Source organism: Artibeus jamaicensis, unplaced genomic scaffold (genome assembly GCF_021234435.1).
Source record: "Artibeus jamaicensis isolate MK-2021 breed Jamaican fruit bat unplaced genomic scaffold, CSHL_Jam_final contig_465, whole genome shotgun sequence".
Taxonomy (NCBI): domain Eukaryota; kingdom Metazoa; phylum Chordata; class Mammalia; order Chiroptera; family Phyllostomidae; genus Artibeus; species Artibeus jamaicensis.
This window is the reverse complement of record NW_026521843.1, coordinates 23,002,487-23,028,712: the sequence shown is the minus strand read 5'-3', so window position 1 is coordinate 23,028,712 and position 26,226 is coordinate 23,002,487. Positions and strand designations below refer to the sequence as shown.

The 26,226-nt window shown below is 41.1% G+C and overlaps 2 protein-coding genes across 5 annotated transcripts in view; one reads left to right on the top strand and one right to left on the bottom strand.

The window, feature by feature from the left end:
• DHX57 (DExH-box helicase 57) overlaps positions 1-5,487 on the top strand; it is a 53,506-nt gene extending 48,019 nt beyond the window's left edge. For all 3 annotated transcript variants that reach the window (XM_037149044.2, XM_053666853.1, XM_053666854.1), the window contains exons 23-24: positions 1,739-1,939; positions 3,458-5,487. In XM_037149044.2, coding sequence (XP_037004939.2) covers positions 1,739-1,939; positions 3,458-3,601 — 345 coding nt within the window. In that variant the 3' untranslated portion in view covers positions 3,602-5,487. The remainder of the gene's footprint in view (positions 1-1,738; positions 1,940-3,457) is intronic.
• Positions 1,935-19,003, bottom strand: GEMIN6 (gem nuclear organelle associated protein 6). 2 transcript variants are annotated; one of them, XR_008391963.1, is made up of 4 exons: positions 18,740-19,003; positions 18,245-18,378; positions 13,457-16,430; positions 1,935-2,013 (listed from the first exon to the last, which is right to left on the bottom strand). XR_008391963.1 is itself a non-coding variant. In XM_037149051.2 (3 exons), the coding sequence occupies exons 2-3, from the start codon at positions 18,367-18,369 to the stop codon at positions 16,055-16,057; spliced, it is 501 nt and encodes a 166-aa protein (XP_037004946.2). In that variant the 5' UTR covers positions 18,370-18,378; positions 18,740-19,003; the 3' UTR covers positions 9,476-16,054. The 2 variants fall into 2 exon arrangements, 1 of the variants encoding a protein (XP_037004946.2); XM_037149051.2 differs by lacking the exon at positions 1,935-2,013 and having other exon boundaries at positions 9,476-16,430.
• Positions 19,004-26,226: the final 7,223 nt, after the last annotated feature.

The following is a 26,226-nucleotide window of genomic DNA, read 5'->3' as shown; positions in this document are numbered from 1 at the left end:
TCTCATATGATCTTTCACATCTGGCCCCTTCCTACACCATGTTCCCTCGACTCTGTCCCTCTGTCATGCTGTGTACTCCAACAATGAGAGTACCAGGAGTGTCCCCAAAGGCCATGACGCAGGACACACACTGTTCTCTGTGCCTGTAATAACATTCTCATTCCCCAACAGGCTCCTACTCACCCTCCAGGTTTCCATTAAATACCACACCCCCAGTGTCCTCCTCCATCTGACTTGCTCTTCACTTCTGTTCCACCACCACGCAGCATGCATTTGTCCAGTCCACTGTTGTGCTTTTCACATTACTTTATGGTTTATCTTTACGGTATGTCTCCCTCACGGAACTGTGAGGTTCCTAAAGATAGGAACTGTATTCACTGTACATTCTTGATATCTAGCATGATGCCCAGCTGAAAGCAGATGCTTGAGAAAGCTTTTAGGAGGAAAGTAGAATGGAAGATTGTGAAGCATTTGGGCTGGTGAGCCCCCTGAAACCACTCAGTCAAGTGTCAGCAAAGCATGGAGAGGAGCTCCTTCATTGAGCTCAGAAGTTTGAGGACCCCAGGGTCATCCGCCCTCTCAACTGCATGCACCTAGGCACCAGAGGCCCGATTGTGCTCCACTCCCCGTTCTGAGTGTGCTGACACTCACACAATGGACGCAGGTCATTGGTGCATCCAGTCAGTGTCCACAGCACCTCCTCTGTGCCAGGTGCTGTTGCACAGCTGGGAGGCAGCGACGAGCTGGCCAGATGAGGTCTCTGCCCTCAGGGAGCACACATTCCAGTGGGGAAGACAGGCAGGAGATAAGTAAAGTCTCAGCTTGGTAACAGATGTTACTAAGAAAAATGAAACAGAGATTAAGGGATACAGGGGAGGGGCTGTTTTACGGAAAGTGGTCAGGGAAGAACTCTATGAGGAGCAAAATCCTGAACACAGTGAAGGGCAAGCCATGCAGATATCTAAAGAGAGAACATCCCAGCAGAGGAATTAAGTGTGAAGACCACAAGAGGGGTGCATGTTTGGTGTGCTCCAGGAAATTCGAGAAGGCAGCCAGTGCAAGTGGAGCAGGACCACCAAGGACAAGGGTGGTGGTTGCAGGGGGGACAAGCGGCCAGCAGTCAGGTCAGGGAGGGCCTTGCCAGCCATGGGAAGGTTTTGAGACTTTGTCTTTGGGAAATCATTGGAGGATTTTGAGCCCTAACTGGATTCATGTTTCTGAAAGATCTCTCTGGTTGCTGTGCGGAAAAGAAACTGTAAGATGCAGGAAGAGAGGCAGGGTGAGCACTTGGGAAGCCACTGCAGTCCTCCGTACGAGACAGTGGTGGTTTGTACAAGCGGGTGGCTGGGGGAGCGGTGAGAATGAGTCCATCATTATGTGTTTTGAAAATAGAGTGAGGGGACTTAGTGATGATGCAGAGGGAGGGAGGGGAAAAGAACAATCAAGGATGGCTCCGAAATTCAGGGCCGGAGCAAGCGGGTGAATGGCAGCATCATTTAGTGAAATGGTTAACCCTGCACAGAGGGTAAAAGTCAAGATTTCCTTAGCACATAAGAAGTTTGACATGCTTAGATATCTAGTGGTAATGTCAAGTAGGTGGTTGCATGTACAAGTCTGGAGTTCAGGGGAAAGGTCCAGCCGAGTCACTGACAGGTGGTATTTAAGTCCATGGGGCTGGTGGAGGTCCCCTCATTTCACCAGTGACATCACTGTCATCATCTGAGGTTTTATGCTCCAGGTCAGACACTTTGACAGCCCCTACCTGCTGTACCATGAGAAGATCAAAACCAGCCGGGTGTTCATCCGAGACTGCAGCATGGTGTCTGTGTATCCGCTGGTCTTGTTCGGAGGTGGCCAAGTAAATGTGCAGCTTCAAAAGGGAGAGTTCATTGTCTCCTTGGATGATGGCTGGATTCGTTTTGCAGCTGCTTCCCATCAGGTAAGGGCTAAACGGATCTGTCCTGTGCGGCTCAAGCCACAGAAGGCTTCGATGACATGAAGTACTAGGCATTCCTTCAGGGACCACGAACAACAGAACTGATTAAGAGTGGAGGATGAGTCTGCAATGAAACACTAAGAAAGACTGAGGCTGAAATGAGGCCACGGGGGGACCCTCGTTAGTAAGACTTCTGGGCAGTATACCGGGAGGGGAGGCTCAGGGTGGGCTGGTGTGAAAGGTTGGAGACAGAAGCTGTATGTGAGGTGCAGAATCTTCCCAAATGTTATGCAGATAATGTATTCACCAAAGAAAAATCAGAAAATACAGATGAGCAAAAATAAAAACCACCCTGATTCTACCACTACCATTAACAACAACACAAAAAAGATAATGGATCAGAATTTTTTTATTCTTAGGTTGCTCAATCATGCACTATGTAGAGTCTGTAGAAAACATTTAAGGGAGAGTATATGTGTAAGAAATAAAAATTCAATTTAACAGTTGCATCTGTTAGAAATCTTGTTTCAAGAAGCAGAAACACCAGCCCAAACATTAAGGGGAATTTACTGGTGTTTTTAACTGTAAAGTCTAAAGCTGCACAGTTTAATAGAAATATGTGAGCCACTATGTAATTTTAATTTTTCTGTTAGCCACATTTAGGAAAGTAAAAAGAGGTAAAATTAATCTTAATATATATTATTTAACCTAATACAAATAAGAGGCTTTGATTTCAACACATGATCAATATAAAAATGTACTGAGATTTTTCATATTTTTTTCATACTAACTCCTCAAAACCTAGTGTGTATTTTACCCCCCCAGCACTTCTCGCTTTGGACCAGCCACATTTCGTGTGGCCATTAGATTAGCCGCATGTGACCAGTGGCCGCCATGTTGGGCAGTTCAGGGCAAGTACACCAGGCTGGGCTGACTTCCTTCAGCACGATGGTTGCAGTAGCACCTGGCCCACGTTCTGTGCAGTGTCGTGTTTAGAAGGGGAGATCAAAACCTTTACTGAAGCTCCATCAGACCTCCTCTTCCTCAGTCAATTCTCAGGGCCAAGGGAATGTCAAGGAACCAAGGCCGAGATTATCTGAGCCATGCCCCGGGGCAAAGCTTATACTCGAGCCTGTCAGCTATAGATCAGGGTCCAAACTTCACAACAGGTTTCCCTACTTTCTTCTCTGGAGCAAATTATAAAAGCTGACCACACTTTAATGTGGAGAACACTAAAGAAAAGCCATTCTTTCCACTTTAATCTTTAAATGAGATGTGGTAACGGAGACTTTTTGTATTAGACCTCATTTAGTACATTACAGAGCCGACACAGAGTGAATGTTCCTGTTGTCACATCAAGAAATTTTAGAAGCATTTTCAGAATGAAAGTATGCTTTGTTTCCACCACCCACCCCCACTAACGAAATTAACTCCAGAAGTCTAGAATGATACCCTTAGGGCATTAACAGCCTCCCTCCTCCGTTGGTCCAAGCACTGTTTACATTGGAACTTTCGTCTTAGGTGGCGGAATTAGTGAAGGAACTGCGCTGCGAACTTGACCAGCTCCTCCAGGATAAGATTAAAAACCCGAGCATCGATCTGTGCACGTGTCCTCGAGGATCCCGGATCATCAGCACGATTGTGAAACTCGTCACCACACAATAAAGACCAGTCTTAGGAGAGTGCTCACTGCCCCCTGCTCCGAGTTCACCTGGGGAGTAACGGCAGCACTGCTACCTCAAAGTAAAGCTCCGTGCTGGGCTGGCCCCGAGGGAGGAGCCCAGGGCCCACACCGCTCGGCAGCTGAGCACGCCGGACCCTTAGGGAAATCTCCAGGCTGAGAGTTTGTAACAAAGCATGGGCACTCCCAGCACAACTCAGAGTGGAGTGTCGTGGTAAGACAGTCTGAGGGAACAGGAAACTTGCCTGTCTGTTTCCTGTGACTGTCCCAGAATGACTGAAATATGCCCGGTATCACAAAAGTGAATGTGTAATACAGTTCTGCTTTAATCTGTGTATTATTTTTCTCCTTTTTACTGAAGTGAGATAGGGGCACGAGGAGAAATACTGATTGTTTTTTCTGTCATACAGGCGCAACTGAGAGAAGTCAGAACAGAGAAGAAAAAAAATCATGTGAGCAAGAAAAATTAAAATTTCATTTTAGGCTATTGGCTACAGAGTAAACTTGATTTGTGAGGGATTTTTATTTTTACTCATTCAAGGTAAGCCTTAAAAACAAACCTAATGAGCTCTTGTTTATTATTGAAGTGCAAGCTGGTCTTATCCATAACACTCTAGATTCTTAAAAGCGAACGAACAGTCTTTATTCTCCTTTAGGTTTTCCATTTAGAAACCTTTACTCTCCTAGGCACTCTCCCGGGTCTAATGGCCACGTTGCACATTCCCTTTGGGGAATGACTTCGAGCGGGGGTCTCGGCACAGAGGTGGCACGGTGGAGGCAGGGAAGGCTGCCACACGAGTGTCAGATTTGCAGCCACAGAAATACCTTCCATGGGACGGCTTATTTTCAGCCACCGCTTTGGTTAATGGGGCACTAGCATTTTGAAAAAATAGGCATACATTTACATTTACCCTGGACATCTATCAGTGTGGCCAGGAAGAATCCCAAAGAACTGAGTGGAAAAAATATTCTTGGGTTTGCCAAGCCCTCAGGTGGACAGACAGTCACTACAGGTTTCATACCACAGACAGAATTCAAACTCATCAGGAAAAACCACCTCAGTGGAGGGCGTTCACTTTTTAAGGTATTATTTCAGTTAAGGTTCCAGGAAACCTCTTAGACTGTCCAGAATGATCTTTATCAAGTGTATTTATCAAGTGCATCAAGCTTCAGTGCAGTTGGAGCTCAGACTCTTAAGTGTTTGTTTCAAGGCATTAATTTGTATCAGTTTAATTAGCAAACATACATATGCATAGCATGTACAGTATCCAAGTCCTGACTTGCTATTGAAACAAGGCTCATGTTACAGAGGTGACTAGGCTGGGACATTAAAGAGAAATGAAAGAGAAGACTCCCCAACCCTCTAAAAGTTTTTTAAAACCAGTCTTGACTCTCGGTGCTGTAATGGAGCTCATGCTGCCCTAGCTAGAGCCGCGGGGACACAAGTGTGCCCCAGACCGCACAGCTGGGAGAGACTTATTAACAACGAAACCTCCCGCTCAGAGTGCTGAGAAATTGCCCCCCTCAGGGAAGCTGTGCTTAGGCTGGTTGCTTGCAGCCACACACAGATGCACAAATCCTGTCATTTTATAGATGTTCCAGGACGACAGAAAGGTTGAAGCCTTGACTGAGGGCATCCCCAAAACTATTAAAATTGTGGAATATGAAATAAGGCTACTCCTTTGTGATTAAAGATCAAAATGTAGTAGATAACTTCAGTGTGAAACTGGATTTCTAAGCCCCAACAAGATGGTCAACATTTAATGTTAATTTTATGGAGAACTCTGTAAATGTTTTCGTAAGTATTTGTTTTACTTTTACTGTATTCTAGTTAGAGAACAGTATTAATAAAGTACTTGCTACAAAATTAGTCTGCAGTACTGTTTTTTACTATTTCTAATCAAGAAGTTCTCAGAAAATTGGAAGAGCTGAACATGCTTAGAGCGGTGGTCATCAGTTGAGTTCAGTTTTCCCCTTGAGTTCATATCTGAATATTACAACTCAGACTCCCTGACAAGTTCTGAACTTTGGTCTTTACCCTCCCATTCTATTACCTGAGCAGTTTAAATAATGTTTCAAAGCACACAGCCTGTGGATTTGTAGGCAGATAGTAAATATTCCCCTTTCTTTCTAGCCAGTGGTTTAAAAATGCCCCTAAGGTTATCATAGCCCTAGTCAGTGAGATTCGGCTGGTTGGGCGTCATCCCACAAAAGTGAAAGGTCGCCAGTTTAATTCCCAGTCAATGCACATGCCTGCGCTGGGGGTTCAGTCCCCATTCAGGGCACATATAAGAGGCAACCACTGATGTTTCTCCCTCTCTCTCTCCTTTCCCCACCCTCTAAAATCAATTTTAAAAAATCCAAGCTATTTTATATATATGTAATATATATAAATATATATTACATATATATTACATATACAAATTTATTACACATATTATATATTATATATACATATATCTAATGCTAATAAACATGTACTATAGGAATAAGACCTTATAATTATATCATGTTATCAAAATATGAGTACTTAAGAATTTGAGAAAATTATATATACAAATGGGAAAAGCCATGCACAGACAGGTAGAGAGATCTTTACTTTAAAATATGTCCTACCACTAAGTTTCATTTTTTAAAACACTTATTTTGAGCCCTGCTGGTGTGGCTCAGTGGATCGAGCGTCAGCCCAGGAACTAAAAGGTCACAGGTTCGATTCCCAGTCAGGGTACATGCCTGGGTTGCAGGCCAGGTCCCCGGTTGGGGGCGTGCAGGAGGCAACCAGTCAATGTTTCTCTCCCTTTATTTCTCCCTCTCTAAATAAGTAACATCTTTTTAAGTTAAAAAAAATAGGTTTTTTTCTAGTTTTTAAAAAATCACATTTTGAAAATGTGAAAGTAAGTTAGAACATGCCTTTCAAAAATATGACTTGTATTTGACACTAATAGCGCTAACACTTTGCACTTCAAAACTCAAGTTCTCACACTTGGGGCCCTGTTAAATGTTTAAAATGCACACACAGAGACACACACCCTTGCCTTATCTTTTTTGTGTTAACAGAGTCCAACCTAGTAGACTTTGGCCAATATACTAAAACACAAATAGGGTTAAAAAGGGAGTGGATGGGAGTGTGGCTGTAAAACATTTAAATTTCACATGAAGCCTTATTAGGAACTGTACCTTCATTATTAGCAAGATTACCAGATTGAATGTCAAAGATGTGTTCTGTGCTTTAGAAGACATGTCTGTACAGATCAGGGCCATGCTGTGCAGTGGGCACCAAGGGACCATCCCATTTGAGGAGGAAACTAATCCACTGATTACAGACCCAGCACAAAACAATCTAATTGGAGGCGTCTCTGTTACCACCACCTTCTGTCTGAAATTCACCTGTGCACTGTCCCATTTAAACTCCAGCTGTCCCCATTATTTCTAGCCCATAAATCTTCACACTGTCCTTTTCTTCAGTACACCAGGCTGAGTCTGGATGAACTGACGCATGCAATCTGATCAGTAACAAGGGGCTGACTGTCCAGCTTGTAACTAGCGTGTGCTACAGGTCTAGTTTGTGACCCGTATTGTGGCTGCAGAAATTCCTCCCACATTTATGCTAACAATTTCAATATAATCAATTTACTTTAAACAGGTCCTACGTGCCAGTCACCCTAGGAAGTCAGGATACAAAGATAAGCAGGGACCTAGGAAAAATAGGATAATAGAAAAGTCTACTTGAATAAATTCAATCTGGAACATGATATACCCTCTGCAAGAGCCTCCGAAGGTTCTAAAGAAACTGGATAACTATATATTGAAATTAAAGGGAAAAGTGTTAATGGCTTTAATCAAGTCTCTTAATTCTGCTTTTTTTAATTTAAAAAATTTTCATTGTTATTACAGTTGTTCTAATTTTTCCCATGTTCCCCTTTCCTCAGCCAGCTCCCACATTCCCACAGTCAATTCCCACACCATTGATCATGTCTGTGGGTCATGCATATATGTTCTTTATTTAATCCCTTTACCTTTCAAGCAGTCTCAACTGTCCCCCTCCCCTGTGACAGCTGTCAGTCTGTTCTGTGTTTCTGCCTCAGATTCTGTTTGCTTGTTAATTTTGTTCATTAGATTCCAGTTATAAGTGAGATCATATGGTATGTGTGTTTTATCATTTTGCTTATTTCATTAGCATAAGTCTCCCGTTCATGCTGTCACAAAAGGTAAGAATTCCTTTTATTTTTTTTATTGCTGCGTAGTATTCTGTTGTGTAGAAGTCCCATAGCTTTTTAAAAATGCTCTTTGAAAAGCAGGAGCAGTTTGTTTTTATTTATTTTAGATGAAATAAGGGAGAAAAACATTACTGTGTGATCTGTTGCCTCCCCCATGCCCCCATATGGGGAACCTGGCCCACAACCCAGGCACGTGCCCCAAACAGGAATCAAAACTGGTGACCATTCCAATATCAGGCTAGTGCTCAAGCCACTAAGCCACACCAGCCAGGGCTTTACCAGAGCTTTTTTATCCACTCATCTGCTGTTGGGCACTTAGGCTGTTTCCAGCACTTGGCTATTGTAAAAAATGCTGCTGTGAACACAGGGATGCGTAAGTTCTTTTGAATTGGTGTTTTGCTATTCTTTTGGATAAATTCCCAGAAGTGGAATCACAGGGTTAAAAGGCAGTTACATCTTTAATTTCGTGAGGAAACTCTCTCTTTCCACAATAGTTGCACCAGTCTGCACCCCTACCAGCAGTGTACTGGAGTTCTATTTTCTCCACGTCCTCACCAACACTTGTTTGTTGATTTATTAATGATAGCCATTCTGACAGGTGTGAGGCGATATCTTGTGATTTTAGTTTGCATCTCTCTGATGGCTAGTGATGTTGAGAATTTTTTCATGTCTGTGGGCCCTCTCCTCCTTGGAGAAGTATCTATTCAGGTCCTTTATCCATTTTTTAACTGGATTGTTTGTCTTCCTGGTATTGAGTCCTAAGAGTTCTTTATTTCGGAGGTCAAACCCTTGTTGATATATCACTGGAAAAGAGTTTGGGTTCCCTTTTCATTTTGCTGATGGTTTCTGTGACTGTGCAAAAGCATTTTAATTCAATGTAATCCCATTTGTTTTTTTCCTTTGTTTCCCTTAATTCTCCTTTTTAACACTCTCATCTTATTCATTAATTAGGTATGCTTCTCTAAGTCTTGTGAGAAACTCCTACAAATATTTATTACCAAAGAAGAAGCTATAAGGAATACATGTACGACCCACTCCCTCTTCAAAATGTATTTGGGTAATGTTAAGTAAAGGAAGAGGAAATCAAAAGTATGTTTATAACGCTGTTCGATTCCCAGTCAGGGCACATGGCTGAGTTGCAGGCCAGTTCCCAGTGGGGGACGCATGAGAAGCAACCATACATTGACATTTCTCTCCCTCTCTCCTTCCCTTCCCCTCTAAAGATAAATAAATAAATAAATAAGTTTTTTTTTTAAAGTATGTTTATAAAAATGAATCAGTTCAGCAATTCTGTGGGAAACCAGAGCACTATACAAAAATTAACTATTTCTATATATTAGTAATCAATAATGAAATTAAGAGCCCTGACTACTGTAGCTCAGTAGTTGGGTGTTGTTTTGCAAACAAAAAGGTCACCAGTTCAATTCCCAGCTGGGGCAGGTGCCTGGGCTGCAGGCTGTTTGGGGGGGGGGGCAGCAGGAGGTGACTGATTGATGTTTCTCTCGTGCATCAATGTTTCCCTCCGTTCCCTTTATTTATTTATTTAATCATAAATAACTCATTAAATAAAAACTTAAAATACAATGAGGAAAACAATTCCATATATGATAGGATAAAAAATGCCTTGGAATAAATTTAACAAAAGGAATATAAGACTTGTACACTAAAAACTACAAAACATTGTTTTAAGAAGATTAAAGATAAATAAATGAAGAGACATTCTAGTTCATAGAATGAAGGACTCAATATTAAGATGATAACTCTCCTTTAGTTGATCCACAGATTCAACACGATCCCTATCAAAACCCCACAGGCAGTTATTTTTCCAGAAATTGACAGCCTCTTCCAAAACTTAAGTGGGGCTGCACGGGAGCCAGAATAGTCAAGCAGTCTTTTAAAAGATCAAACTTGGAGGACCTACATGTACAGACAGAAAACTTTACTGTAATACTATAGTAATTAATACGATGTGTTGCCAACACATAGAGGGCAACGAAACACAACTGTTAGTCCAGAAATAAACACTTAACATTTATGATCAACTGATCTTCAACAAAAGTACCAAGACAGTTCAATGAAGAAAGTCTTTTCAACAAATAGTAGTATAATATCCTTGTGCAAAAAGATGAATTTAGACCCTTGCCTCACACCACACACAAAAATTAACTCAGTGGAACATAAACCTAAGTTTAAGATTTAATTAAAATGTTTAAAAGAAAACAGTCTTTGTGACCTTGGGTTAGGCCGTGAATTCTCAGCCCTGACACCAAAATCATGATCTATAAAAAAGTTTTTGATAAATTGTAATTAATCAATTTTTTAAACAATCTTTTAAACTTAGGCAGTTCAAAAACAATTTAAAAAATACAAAACAACAGACTGGGAGAAAATATCTGCAAATCATATCTGATAAAGCACTTGAATCTAAAGTATATAAACTCTCACAACTCAGGTAGACAGCTCATTTTTTAAATAGGTGAATCGAATGAACATCTCAGCAAAGAGGATATACAAATGGCTTAACAAGCACATGGAAAGATGCTCAATATTATTGGTCGTTATGGAAATGCAAATTCAAACTACGACGAGACACTGATACCTCATAAGCACTGGAACCACACACAACAGTAAGTGCTGGTGAGGATGCAGAGAAATTGAAACCCTCATACCTTGGTTGATGGTATGTAAAATGGTATAGCCACACTGGAAAATAGTTTGGTAGTTTCTTAAAAAGTTAAACAAATTCATCATATGACCTAGCAATTCCACTACTAGGTTTTTCACCCAAGAGAAATGAAAATATGTCCACAAAAGATTTGTCACAAATGTTCACAGCAGCATTATTCATAATAGAAAGAAATGGAACCCAATATCCATCAACTGGTGAATAAAATATTGTATATTCATAATGGAATACTATCAAGAGTGAAAAAGGAACCACTGATACATGTTACATCAGTGAAGTTAAGTGAAAGAAGCCACATACAAAGACCATATATGTATGATTCCATTTATATGAAATGTACAGAAAAATCAAATCTATAGATACAAAAAGGAGATGAGTGGTTGCCTGGGACTGAGGATGGGAATGGGAATTAGCTACAAACAGGATAAGGGATGTTATACAATGATGGGAATGCTTTTAAAAAATTGTGATGATGGCTGCATAACTCTAAATGCACCAAAAATCACTGTTATAAAGTGGATGAATTTTATGGTATGTAATACCTCAGTAAAGCTATTTAAAAATATGTATGAAGATACCTTTAATTACAAAAACAGACATGAAAGGATGCTCAGCATCACTAGCCATCAGAGAGATGCAAATTAGATACCACTTCACGGGTCAGAATGGCCATCATAACCAAATCAACAAACAGGTGCTGGTGAGGTTGTGGAGAAAAGGGAACCCTATTGCACTGTTGGTGGGAGTGCAGACTGGTGCAGCCACTGTGGAAAACAGTATGGAATTTCCTCAGAAAACTAAAAATGGAACTACCTTTTGACCCAGCCATTCCAATGCTGGGATTATACCCCAAGAATCCTGAAACACCAATTCGAAAGATCTCTGCACCCCAGTGTTCATAGCAGCACAATTTACAATAGCCAAGTGATGGATGTGACCTAAGTGCCCATCAGTAAATGAGTGGATCAAAAGTCTGGTATAGTTTCACAATGGAATACTATGCAGCAGAAAAAAAGAACTACCTTTGCAACAGCATGGATGGATCTGGAGAGTGTTAACACTAAGTGAAGTAAGACAGGCAGTGAAAGACAAATACCATACGATCTCACCTATAAGTGGAACCTAATCAACAGAACAAGCAAGCAAAATATAAACAGAGACATTGAAATAAAGAACAGACTGACAGTAAACAGAGGGGAGAGGGATAATGGGGTATACTGGGGAAGGCTTGTCAAGGAACATATATAAAAGACACATGGACAAAGCCTAAGGGAGTAGGATCGAGGGTGGGGTTGGGGGGGAGTGATGGGGGAAAAATGGAGACTACTGTACTTGAACATAAAAAATAAAAATAAAAGAAAGATAAAGGAGCCCTGGCCAGTGTGGCTCAGTGGATTGGGCTTGGGCAGCAAACCAAGGGGTCATCAGTTTGATTCCCCTTGGTTGCAGGCCAGGTCCCCAGTAGGTACCACGTGGGAGGCAACCACACACTGTTTTTCTCCCTCTTTCTCCTCCCCTTCCCCTCTCTCTAAAAATAAATTAAATTTTTTTAAAAAGTAGAAGAGCCCTGGTTGGTGTAGCTCAGTGGATTGAGCGCGGGCCTGCAAACCAGACAATCGCAATTCGATTCCCAGTCAGGGCACATACCTGGGTTGCAGGCCAGTTCCCAGCAGAGGACGCACAAAAAGGCAACCATACATTGATATTTCTCTCCCTCTCTCCTTCCCTTCCCCTCTAAAGATAAATAAAATCTTTAAAAAAAAGAAAAAAAAAAAACTAGTAACTTCATAGTGCGGAAATCTAACAGACCACCTTAACCAAGTGATCACAGTTAACACCACCAGAACTGGGACAAATTAACACCATGTGCCTCCTGATACGACGTACTAAGAAGAACATTCTATCACTTCCAGTGTCCCAGTGCACACTGAACTGAATCATAAAAAAAAACAAATTAAGGGTTATTCCCCAAAATAACTGGCCTGTATTCAAGAATGTCCTCGTTGTGAGTCAAAGACTGAGAAACTATTGCAGATTAAAGGGATATGACAAGTGAATACAATACATGGGCCAAGAAAAAAAAGGGGGGGGGGTTGCTATAAAGGACACTGAGATAATCAGTGAAATCTGGTAAGATCTGTATCAGTGTTAATTTCCTGATTTCAATGATTGTCCTGCAGTCATTTAGGAAATGAACTCACTTTTTTCATTGTGTCCATGATTTACTCTCAGACAGTTCAGGAAAAAATGAACACACTCATACACAAACACAGAAAACTCAAATGTGGGGGAGTTAACATTTGCTGGGGAAAAGATACATGGGAATTCTTTGTTGTGTTCTTGCAAATGTTCCGTAATTTACATGTCCGTAAATAAATGCAGTATATGTATGCTATAATTTCAGTGTTTATTAACATGTATCCATTTGAGTAAAAATTAGATAATAAATAAGAAACATGAGAATATAGGGGAAATAACTTCTTTAAAGTTATTTAAATATTTTGTTTATTTTTAGAGAGAGGAAAAGGGAGGGAGAAAGAGAAACATCAATGCATGGTGGCCTCTCACACAGCCCCAACTGGGGAATTGGCCCAGCAACCCAGGCATGTGCCCTGACTGGGAATTGAACCAGTGACCATTTGGTTCACAGACTAGCACTGAATCCACTGAGCTATACCAGCCAGAGCAAAAATTGCTATTTTTTAAAATGAAGATATGAATCAAACAGATCCCACACTGGAAATAAAGAAGCACATGGGGAAATGCTAACAAAGAAATACAAATTAAAACAACTTTAAAACACCATTTCACGTTGAGTAGCAAAAATTAAAATGTTAGTATTCTAAGGGTCTGACGAAATTTGTATTATGTACTTATTTATTGTTCTTGTCAATGAAAGAAGCACAAACCATTTAAAAATACAAGGAAAAACTTACATGTGTTCATACTCTTTGATAGTACTTCATTTCTAGGCACTGAAAATCGTCTTTGATAAAGCAATGAAGATGCATTCATGAAGATATACTTTGCAACAATCTGATAGCAAAAAGGTCAACATGTCAAAATTTAGAGGAATGTATAAAGAAGCATAGTTTATCAACACAATAGAAAATATTGTCTTACATAATTATGAAAACAAAAATGAAAAAACTGAATACATTGATTATAATTATGTAAAAATTTTAAAGGATTAGCAAGTAATATACAAAATACAGCCCTGGCTGGTGTGGCTTAGCCAATTAAGTGCTGGTCTGCAAGCCAAAGGGTTAGCAGTTCTATTCCCAGTCAGGGCATATGCCTGGGATTCGGGCCAGGTCTCCAGTAGGGGGTGCACAAGAGGCAACCACACATTGAAGTTTCTCCCTTCCCCTCTCTAAAAACTTTTTTAAATTAAATATATACAAAATATAAAGCATGTGTGGGTACTAGAATAATTTTTAATAAAAGAAAAATCCTTTAATTTTATTTGAACAATGAAACCCAATTGTGTAATAAAGGCAGGAGAAAACTTACGGAAGTGATGGGTATGCTTATGGCAAACACTGGTGGTTTTCTCCAACCTACCAAGTTGTATACATTTAATATGTACAGCCACTTATGTTAACTATACCTCCATAGTGGTTTAAAAAAACACCCTTGTATTTGACAGTAGAAGCAATTGAGTATATGTAATTATAGTCCTTCATTACTCTGATTTTTTCCCAAAATGTAAGCATGAATTATAGTAACCCCTACCTCTGACTAGCATTCTAGAATCTGCTTCAAGGCATCATGAAAGTTTCACCAGTTCTCATCAAATACAATGATTGTGAATGTTTTAAATTTCTCACTAACAATTTTGGAAAAAACAATTCATGAAAAAAACCTATTTCAGCAATAACTTTTTTTAGGAAAAGGTGAAGACATTTAGGACATCGGGTGAACAAATGCCATAGCAAGAAATTGGTGCAAATGTTGGAAACTTTACTCCAAGGGAAGCAAAAAGTACTCAATGAAAATCCTAACCACCTTCGTTTTGAAGTGTTCTGGATACCCAGTGTGTTCAGAGACTGCCCTGGCTACTGCCTCCAGCTGGCTGGGAGCAGAGCCAACTCTGGGGTGGAATCCCCTTGGCCTCTGGATCCAGAGGATGCATCTGAAAACAGCTGAGTTAGACTCCGAGGGAAGAATCGTAGCCCCAGGGGCTGAGGCAACTCCCTGAGCAGGCAGGTTTCCCAGGCGGAGCAGGATCACTTACCCTCTTCAGCAGCAGGGCAAACTGTTTCAACAATCAGAAGACTCAGTTGCCAAGAAACAGTCCCTGTCCCCAGCTCATTAAGTCAGGCAGCAAATAAATCTACCAACGCTCACCCACCTGTCCCTGGGCCAAGGACCAAGCCTGAATGATACTGTGAATGATTTCCTAGATGGTTTACTCCAGTCCTCATTTTGTCAGCATTGTTCCCATGCCAAATTTAATTTTACTCCCCTTCTCCTGTTTGCTTTGCAACGACATTCCAGGGTCACAAGGAAAAAGGCTATGTGCTGAATTTCACTCAGGATCGTGGAACTTTCAAGTTGTGAGGGAAGACCCTGTGAAGGGTCCTTACAAAATTTGTAAGCCACATCATTTCTGTCCCAATACTCAACTCTGCCAATGGCTCAGAAGCAGCTGTACATAAAACATAAACTAGTCTGTGTGTTCCCATAAAACTGAACAAATGGAGGCAGCAGGCCGGATTTGCCGCAAGGGCCAAGTTTGTTGGCCCTTGTCCTAGCGAGTTAAGGCCTCGGAGTTCTAAGCTAACCTTACGGCATTCTAGACATGCCCTTGAAAAAAACCCCGAAACTAATCATCTGAGGTGCCTTTCTAGGCCAGACACCCCGAGTCCTGGCCCTAACTGGCTTCCACAGGTCAAGTGCAGCGAAGCACACTTCCTGTACTCTCCTCACTCCGTGAAGCCTAACCTGGGGCATGGGCACTCCAGGCAGAGAGCAGCCTGAGTCAGAAGCCTGGGCGTACTCCACCAGGCCAAGGACCTGCGCTGGGTTCAGCTGCAGAATACTCATCCCACTGAACATTTTCCCTCGGAGATACCAGCCTGTTCTCACTTGAAAGGCTTTGACAGTTTTAAGGCTTATTATATGTTGAAATATTTAACAATAGCCAAAACTTTCAAGTTTCAACCAAGTTTCATTATTACACCAAAAAATAAAAATAGAAACTTAAAGAAACACATATAGTCAGTGCAAGTGACTTAATACATTTTATAAATACGCTTGTTACCTAACAAAAGTGAAGTATAGCCCCATGAAAAGACTTACGATTCTGATGTCCCTGTGCTAATTGTGTTGCACATGATGTTATCCTTGTCACAGCTCACTTACTTATTAGCACTCACAATCCACATCTTTGATTTTACCAAAACTACAAATTAAAATTCATACCCACATGTATGTGCCTTTAAAGTCCTGTATTATGATGGCCTTAACATTCAAAACATTTTATGAAGGAAAAAAAGTCTCAGATCAGTGCATCCACAGTTCTTGACCTCTCACTGGGAAGCTGCAAGATATCCTTGAATAAGATCCTGAACACGGGACAGAATAATCTCATTAGAACTGCTGCAGTTTTCTGGACCATATGGTGGTTCTATAGTCAGGACCCCAGCCACACAGAGAGTTCCTGATGAATCTCCCTGTTCAGTGACAGGGATGTGGTTCTTCTCAAGCCATTTCTTTAGGTTGTTCTTTCTCACTTCCAGATCCTCAGGATTGTATGCCTTGCAGTCTCCAGACAGGAACAAATGCATCAGCTTCTCTCTTACCCAATGGTCCCCTTCATTCACAGTTTCAACAGTCTGCACAGCATGTCCCATAATGCCAGTCACAGACATGCTGCCATCTTCAAGGAAGTTCACGAGGACGATACTTTGGAGGAAAAGTAAGTTCAGAGCAGATTTGCAAAGGAAAAGCCTAAAGGCCCATAAAACTATGGCAGAAGCAATGGAATGAGAGGCATCATCAACCCGGCAGGTCATTAAAATAATAGGGAATGCTAGTCCCTATTTAAAATTAATCCTCTCACCACCAGATGTTTTCACTGGTTCAGCAAGCATTCATTGAGGATCCTAAACCTCTAAACTTTGTGTCCATCCTAAAGCTAATCATTGTGGGAAGCAGCAAAAGCATTAGAGTTATGAATGCCTTCACCCTGGCTGGTGTGGCTCAGTGGATTAATCACCGGACTACAAAGCAAAGGGTCGCTGGTTCAATTCCCAGTCAGGGCACATGCCTGGGTTGTGGGCCAGGTCCCCAGTAGGGGGGCGCTCGAGAGGCAACCACACATTGATGTTTCCCTCTCTCCTTCCCTTCCCCTCTCTCTAAAAAGATAAATAAAATTTTAAAAAATAAATCAATTAAAAAAAATAAGACCACAGACTAATGTCACAAATACAAATGCAAAAATTCTAAATAAAATACAATATATGATATGATGTGATCTGAAAGGAATATCACTTCTGTGGTACTCTTCCCCAAACCCAAGTCTACTAATACGAAAACATCACACAGACCCAAATTGAGACACATTCTACAAATGTGGTACTTCTCAAATTAATCCAAGTCATAAAAAAACAAGGAAAGACTGAAAAATGGTCACAGATGGGAGGCGACTAAGGAGACATGGTAAATGTAATAGGGGATCCTAATTGAATCCCGGAACAGAAAAAGGTCATCAGTGGAAAAACCAGTAAAAACCCAAATGATTACAGTTGAGTTAACATAAATGTTTACTTCTGACAATATGCTAACATTAGGGAAGCTGAATACATGGGTATTCTCTGTACTTGCTTTGCTCTGGAAATCTAAAACTACTCCAAAATAAAAAGCATGTGTGGGTATGCACATATCATCACCTTTAAAGTAGTCTTGCAAAAATAAATCTGATTCTAATCAAACCTCTAGATATGAATACCAGTTTGTAGGAAATACAGAGGATAAAAACATGTTAAACTACATCATGATAAAGTGATAAGCTCGGTCCAGAATGTGTTCAATTCTACCACCGGAGAAGCTTTGTTAAAGATATTTCCAGGTCCCTGCCTTGGAAACTCTAATCAGAATGTGTTCAGTTCTATCACACAAACGACTCCATTCCTTCAACAAATTAAGGAGTTGGAAAACTAAAAAAAAAAAAAAACAAGAAAAAAAAACAAAGTGCAGAGTTATAGAGTAAGATACTTAAGAGACATATCAACCAAATTGATACACCAATATAAAAAGGTACTTTTGAGACCATCAAGCAAATCTGAACTCACACTAGGATTTAGCTAATATTAAAATTTTTATTTCTTGTGTTAGGTGTTATAATATTGTGCCTATATGTATTGGAGACTCTATCTACCAAGAGATATATTAAAGTATTTATGAACAAAATTATATGCCTGCAGTTGGCTTTAAAACATGTGAAAGGAGGGGTAAGATACTGTCTGCTATACCATTCTCTTTACATTTGTGTATGTTTGAAATTTTCCAATTAAATATATTAAGAAATGTCTCATTTCTACAAACATGTTTGGTCTGATAAGGTACTCCACAGTTAGAGCAGTTAGATTCCAAGGCAATAAAATTCTTATACGGGAATAATTACGGTAGCTTTTCACTGTCTGCCTTTTGAATTTGGATAGAGCATAGAGGCAGCACAAAAGGGTGTCGTGATTTCAGGAAGCAGGACCCATACTCACTTGGCAGAGACTGGGTCTGTGGTTAAAACCCATCCTTTATACTCCTTCTCACTTGCTGTCACTCTGACTTCTTTGTAAATGTAATCTTGCCATTCTAAGGGACCTGTCTTCATCCATTCATTCATGGCTGCCGTCTGGCGAGATTGAAAACCACCACCACTTTGGGTTAATATATATGTTCCACCCAAGCAAATGTCTTACCCCTAATCTCCATCCCAGAAAATCATCTGTGATTTGCCTCAAGTTCCATATCATAAAATTAGTTAACACGGTATTTATTATTCAGTCCGAAAGCTAAGGGGGCCGACACCGCGTCGCCGCGGGGCCCTGTCTGCGGTAACTCATCTGGCATACCTCAATTCCACCCCAAGCCCATTCCAGATCGCCTTCCCGCTGGCTTTGAACTCGGGTCTGCTCAAACCCGTAAACTGTCTCTCCAGCGACCCAAGCAGCTCACGTCACACCAAAAACTTTAAAAGAAAATCAGATACCCACCCACTCGCTCTTTGGCTCCGCCTCCAGGCAGAGGCCCGGTCCCCGGGTTTGTGGCAGTGTCCTCTTAGTTTGTTTGGAGGGTGTATAAACCAAGAAGCAGCAGCTACGGCTCTAGATCTCAGACTTCTTGGCTTAGCCTGCAGCCGCGTGGTACTCTGGGCCGTGCTCAAACCGCATGGTACTTAACGTTTCATCCTCACGTACGGGAAAAGTACCAGTTTCACGTGCTAGCACACCACGGGCTCAGCATCCACGCGGTGAGAAGGAAACTACTCTCAACTGGAGCCCGCCTGCGTCCAGCATGCTTTGCGCCATGGCGTCACTTCCTGCCCCCAAAATTCCGTTTTTGTAGTCTTTGGCCTTGCTCAAACCTAGGGGTCTGAGAGTCGCGAGCCCTGGGGTGTTGTAGGCGGGAGTGGGCAGGGACAGAGATTTTTGTGTGATAATGATAAGCTTTTTTTTTCTCCTGGGGCCAACCCTCTCAACTACCACGGCGGGCACTTTAAAAAAACATTTTTTAAAGAGGCAAATGCTCATGCCCGGTCCTCGTTGGCAGGAGAAATGGAATGGAATTCAAAGCGCATGAAACCTCTAAGTAAAGCCTAAAGCTCTGGAAATGTGTGGTGACAGTGCTTTGGAGGAGAGCGACAGCGCCAAGGTATTTCTTGTTTGTTTGGCCTGTGTAAGACAATTACGGTGCCTGCTCCTTCAGGATGCGTCCTGGATCCACTCCTGCAGGAGGTGCAGAAACTGGGGAGAAAAGCACGGGGTTGGGTTGAATTCCACCCAGTCGAAGACTCGTTGTGAACATCCTCTCTCCCAAGTGGAAAAGTGCAAAACTTTCCCACCACAGGTTTCTGGTCATGTATTTGGTTCCCATCTGCTCCTGGCATGGTCCAGAGTTTTTTCTGGATTGTGATCTTGGAAAATGATGCAATGTGGTAAATGTTGAGTTCTTGCAAACGTGAACACGAAGGGAGATTTACAAAACACATAATGTAGAAAACACTGAAAACGAAACAGCTTTTCCCTTACAACTTGAGATATACTTTTAAAGATTTTATTTATCTTTAGAGGGGAAATGGGAAGGAGAGAAGGAGAGAAATATCAATGTATGGTTGTCCCTCCTGGGTCCCCCCCCCCCAGAACTGGCCTGCAACCCAGGAATGTGCCCTGACTGGGAATTGAACCGTGATGCTTTGGTTCACAGGCCTGAGCTCAATCCACTGAGCTACGCCAGCCAAGACTGGTTCATTGTATTAATCTGGCTTTAGTGGATTAAATCAGGTTTTGTCAGTTAAACTTACAAAGAGCTAACTTAAATACCAATTATTATTACAGAGTGAAGGAAAACATTTGACCTCACAAAAATCTGTCATTTTGTAACACCTGGTCATTTACATTTTAAACCTTCTACCTATACTGCACAATGAAAGACTTCTGCCTTTGATTATATATATAACCAGTATATATATTATAATGTAATAATGTATTATATATTGTATATACTTTACAAGTATACATATGTATATGCTTGTAAAGTTTTACAAGTATAAGCTAGCCTGAAGCTTAGCTTAAGTTACCCCTTCTACAGTGACGAGGATGAGCCTGGGCAGTTTCCCTCCCTTCTCTCCCCTCTCCCTTTAGTCTCCCGACTAAACTAAAGGTTCATCCTCAGCATCTGCCGATACAAATTCCCTAACACGAGTTCTCAGAAAGACCCTCTCCTGAAGCCCCTCATCACTGAGATGAGGTGGTGCCACTTCCTTTCCTCAGACAGCCCCTGCCCTTGGCCCCCCAGTGTGTCCTTCATACCAGTTGGTGTCTCTTCTCTCACATTCTCTACTTTTCTCCCTCTCTTCCCAGTCCTTCTTCCTCCATCTCCTTCCTAAGGTCTGCCTCCCCATCAAACCTTCACACACACAGACACACACACACACACACACACACACGTAACCCCTTCCTCTCCCAATACCAAAATTGCTTATTTTAGATTTTGGAGTACATTTAGTTTAACTTTAGGAAGAAATATTTTTCAAAGAGAAGTTTCTTAAATGCCCTGAAGATAATAAAAAGTTTCAAAACTGTCAACAGTCTTATATTGTTCACCGTTTTTTATCAGGGTCAAAGATAAACCTGGCCTGCCCGGACTGAACTATGACAGATTTCAATTCATACTTTGGGTAGTCTTAAAAGTAGGTAAAAAAATGAAGTGGGGGTAGGGTGGTAATTTACTTGTATTTTACCACCTTGTAAAATACTTGTATTTTACTTGTATTTTACCTTGTATTACAAGGTAATCTTACCTTGTATTTTTATGCAAGGTAAAATCAGAAAAAAAAATAGCCATTGTCATTTTTGCCAAAGATTTTTTAAATATTCTGACTTTTTTCACTTATTCAACAAATAGAACCCACTAGAAGCATCTATTTTTTTATGTCCATGTTTATTCATCAAACATATATTGTGTATCTGTACATTCTATAGTTTCTATTAAGAACTAAGCGTTCAAAGCCTAATTTTAAAAGCATCTTGTTTCTGGGGAGTTGACGTCTCCTTGTGCTTGTAAGCAAGTCAGCTGTCATTCTACCCAGAGCGGATAGTAAATGGGAAGGGCTGGGGAACGAGTTCATTGGTTAATTCTTTCTGGTGCTCTGACTGGGGGGTCAGACCAGTTGGTTGGATGCTGCAACTGAGCCACTCGACCAGAGCTCGAATTTGATTTATAGGCAATAATTTGCCAATTTCTGTGGTGTAAGATTCCCACCATGAATGATATGAGGGTACTGATGGTTTAACAGCAGACTCCAAAAACTGATGAAATTTAACAGTGCGCTCTTTTGAGCCAGTTTAAGCTGGTTCCTGCACACAGCTGACTGTGATCATGCCAGCTTTAGGACTTTGGAAGTTGTTTATTTGCCTTCTTAGATTTCAGTTTTCTTATCTGTAAGTAAAAATATGGGACTAGATGACCCAAGATCCTCTCAGCTCTAAATTCTCATGGCTAAGACACACACAGTCACTTAGTAAGCCCTGTACACCCTCTAACGGCAGGAGCCATGTCTGTTTTACCTGCTACCATGTACCCCACCTCTAGAGCATTGCCTGGTATTTGTAAATGGTACTCAATTTGCACTGAATTTTTATATCATTTTTTCTTTTGTTTTTAGAGAGAGGGCAAGGGAGGGAGAAAGGCAGGGAGAGAAACATCGATGTGAGAGAGAAATATCAATTTGTTGCATCTCACATGCCCCCAACTGGGGACCTGGCCTGCAGCCCAGGCATGTGCCCTGACTGGGAATCGAACTGGCAACCCTTTGCTTCGTAGCCTGGCACCCAATGCACTGAGCTGCACCAGCCAGGGCCTTTTTTTGTTTTCATTGCATTCCTCTTATTCAATGAGGTAATCAAGCTCAGTGGTAAGAATATAGATGTTACATAATTTTATGTCGATTTGAAAAAATTAAAGTTAACCATTTTTATTTTTCCCTGGAATTATCTTGGAACAAAAAAGGAAGTCTACTACTGAGTTTTTAAAAATTAGTGCAGTGGTTCAGACAGGAAATAATCAAGTCCTCACCTAAGCTGATAGCAGTGGAAATGAAAAGGAGAAAAAAAATGGAGTAGATTCAACACCTATTTCAAAGCAGAAATCAAGAGGATTTAGTGACTGATTGGGGCAAGGGCGTGTTGAGAAGGCCTTTGATATAGTTCTTTCACAGAAATTCTCTTTGTTCTTTCCTTCATGCATAACCCTTTGTCTTCCTCTTCATTTTTCAGGCTATCAGGCCTCCAAATAGTTATTATATTTACTATATTAAATAAGTAAATTTCTCCATGGAATAAAAAATGTTCCAATAGCACCCTGTGTTTACGGCAAGAGGCAACACTGAGGAACCCTCTCCAAGCTCTGATAAACTAACCCTAAACGTTAAATAAAATGAATGTGATTAGATCTGTGATTCATCTGCACAGAGAGATCATCTATAATGTGGGTAACCAAAGAATGTGGGTGTTAGGGTGGTCAGTGACGCGGGCTGTGAAAGAATTCTCAAAGAGAAGAAAGTGTAGAGAGCACTCTTCATTCACTTTCCAAGAAAAGAGAAGGGCGTGCACTGGAGAGATCCACCCGCATTGAGGGGTGAGGGCTTTGAGTTTTTACTGGATTACAACTGGATTAAAAAACCTTGGGGGGGGGGTGCTGTCGTGTGGCCCCTGGGCTGTTAGGGCGTTGTAACTGGAAGTATCCTGACGTTACCTTCTGCCTGTGGCTATAGGGAGGTTAGTTCTGTTTTTGCTTTCCAGTACATTCCAGTCCTGGGGACATAAGTTTAGAAGAATAAAATAGCAGTTGTGTTTAACAAGTTCACAGGCCTGCTAAGCAAATGGTGCCACAATAGCAAATGGGGGTGATTTTTTCCTTTCAGTGGGGATGACTGGAAATTCCAAACTAAGTGATCTGGTTGCATTTTCTGGAAGCAGGGCTGGAATGGGATGGTATATTAGTAGATGAAAACTTAATTGTATTGAACCCTGCTGAGACATTCAGTAGCTCAGGGTTGACAGCAGAAGGCATAAGAGAAGGTGAGCAAGCAAAGGACTGAGAGCTACATCTCAGAGATTCTGAGTCTAGAAGACAAAGACTTTCCCAAGATGTATCCATACAGTGAGGCCTGGATTCTTCATTATATCTCACCCTGGCCTGGAATAGATATTCCTGAAAGTGCATCGGTCTCTCTATAGTCTGATTCTGTGCTGCCTCTCACCATGCTGCCTGCGACTCCTTCCTGGTTTTCTAGGTACATGATTTATCAGGAGAGATGATTCTTGAGACAGAAACGTGAGCACTTCCTAGTCAGGAATAGAAAGGAATAGACCAGAAGTCACAGACCAGGGGCCAAGGGTCATATCAGGACATGCAGCTAGGTTTAATGTCTGCAGTATTAAATTTCTTTACAATGTGTAAGCTTTTAGGTAGGTGTGCTCTCTTCTTCACAACTAGTTCCCACTTTTATTGTTTTGCACTTGGCTCTTTCATGTTTATAGTTTGCCTAACCTCTATAGGAAATTGAGTTTGCAATGCTGGAGTAATCCCTGCTATAAATAAATAAGTTAACAGAGTAAATTATACCTCAATCTTTAGTGAGTTTGGTGCAAATCAGCTTCAATTGTGTCTCATCAACCTGTGGGCGTGGTAAAGGCCAGAACCTGGGCTGTGAAATTGTTGACATTTCACCAAGGAAATGTCAATCACAAGATGTTAGACAAATGTCAAAGACAAGATGTTAGATCTGCAGAGTTTTTTTCCCAGGTGATTCCTTGATCTCATTGTTACCTTGTCTCCTTTAACTGTACCCCTTTGCTACCATTTTCTAACTTACTGTTATTTACATATGTGTTGGGGCAGTAACTGCAGACTGGTTCATTTAACTAAAATCCTTTCCCACAACCTCCTAATTAATGAGGCTTGAAAGCTAAAACTCATTCTCAGCTTCCTTTGTAAGTAGCAGTAGCCATAGGGCTATTTCAGGCCATGGATATATACATGGATGTTCTTAGGAAGGCCATCTCTTCTGAAATAAAAAGGCAAAACCACCTAAGAAAGAGAAAGCCTTTTTTGTCCTTAACGAGTTCTCCTCCAGCCTGCCTGGCTTGGACATAAGGCGTTTATGTGAGGCAGCCTCTTTGTACTACGAGGAAATATGCATAAGAAGACCTATATGCCAAGCAGAAAAACAGAAGATAAAAAGAGCCAGACCAGACCTGAACTACCTACCATCAGATTTCTTTTGTTTGGGACAAATAAACTCCTGTCTGAAGCAACTGCTTTAAGTGTTTCTACCCCCAACAAAATCTTTTTCTAACTTGTGTCTCTAATAAAGTCCTCAGGAGAGAAAACATGCTTTGTCTTTATATCCTCAGAAGCCTGCTCAGTGCCTGCATGTAGTAGGCATTCAACATATATTTGTTTAACCAATTAATAAATTTGCTGTCCATTGTTAGAAACCAGAACAAAACACAAAATCATAATTTAGGCAGAGAGTTACTAATTTCATAAGTGACCAAGATACACTAAAAACAGAAAAAGCAAATTAAAAGATGAAATTTTAGACTGGCAAAGCAGGTAACAAAGGAACCTTTCCTTTTTCTAAGAAAGTAATTTAAATCCTTTTCACTAAAGAACAATGTATTATTATTATTACTAGTAGTAGTGATAATAAGTGTATATTAACTCAGTCTTAATTAACATAGGAAAACCATGACATAGAAACTGTTATTATCCCAATTTCACAGCTAAGGAAACTGAGAGGCACAGAGGTTCAAGGCCACACAGCTACTTAGCGACAGCACTAGAATACAAATCCAGGCAGTCAGGCCAGGGCCATCCCTCTGTTAAGAGAGGATATATAGCACCATCATTAGTAAATAATGGCAAATAACTCAAGTATGGTTGTGCACATAAAAGTCTATTTTTTTAAAAGAATGTTATTTATTTTTAGAGGAGGATAAGGTGTGGACGAGGGAAAGGGAGAGAAACATCCATGTACAAGAGAAACAGTGACTTACTGCTTCTTGCAAGCTCCCAGCTGGGCCCCTGGCCCCACAACCCAGACATGTTGCCTGACTGGGAATTGAACTGGCAACCCTTCAGATTGCAGGCCAACACTCAATCTACTGAGCTACATCAGCCAGGGAAAAAGTCTGTTTTTTTGTTTTTTAAAGATTTTACTTACTTATTTTTAAACTGAGGGGAAGGGAGAGAGCAAGAGGGAGAGAAACATCAATGTGTGGTTGTCTCTCCTGTGCCTCCTACTGGGACTTGGATTACAACCCAGGCATGTTCCCTGAGTGGGAATTGAACTGGCAACCCTTTGGTTACAGGCTGGCACTCAATCCACTGAGCCAGCCACACCAGCCAGGGTGCAAAAATCTGTTTTTAATTAATGTTTTTCAACCTAAGCATTTCTAAATCTGAGATATAGACCCACGATGTGCTCCAGTAGGTTGTTTGAACAACCAAAGCATTAATATAATGCGTTTCACTCATGTGTTATAGCAAAGCAAACTTTCCCAGAAACTTCTTTTTCCACAGGTGACTACTGCACAGAAGGTACACTCAGCTGGACTTAATGCTCTGAAAACTAGGGATTTCATCCCTAAGGTGAATAAAACAATACCAACCCTCATGCTTACAGCTGCTATTTGCTCTCAGATTAGCCTGCTAACGATGACAGAGGATAGATGCAAGTGGTTTAATTATATTAAAGAGCTGGTCTTAATAGGAATTACACCCTAGGAAGGGCAGCTACCAGGAGAGAAACTAAAGGGAGGCTACCCCTGCCCAGTGTGGCTCAGTTTGTTGGGGCTTGTCCCACTGAGCAGGTCACTGGGTAGAACCCTGGTCAGGGTACATGTCTAGGTTGCAGGTGTGGTCCCCAAGCTAGGTGCTTATGAGAGGGAACCAGTCAATGTTTCTTTCTCACATC

Excerpts from the sequence above, each read along its gene's own strand:
- GEMIN6 (XM_037149051.2), bottom strand. The coding sequence starts at position 18,369 with ATGAATGAATGGATGAAGACAGGTCCCTTAGAATGGCAAGATTACATT. Across the intron at positions 16,431-18,244 it reads ACAGACCCAGTCTCTGCCAA|TATCGTCCTCGTGAACTTCC; the intron begins GTGAGTATGGGT and ends TTTCCTCCAAAG.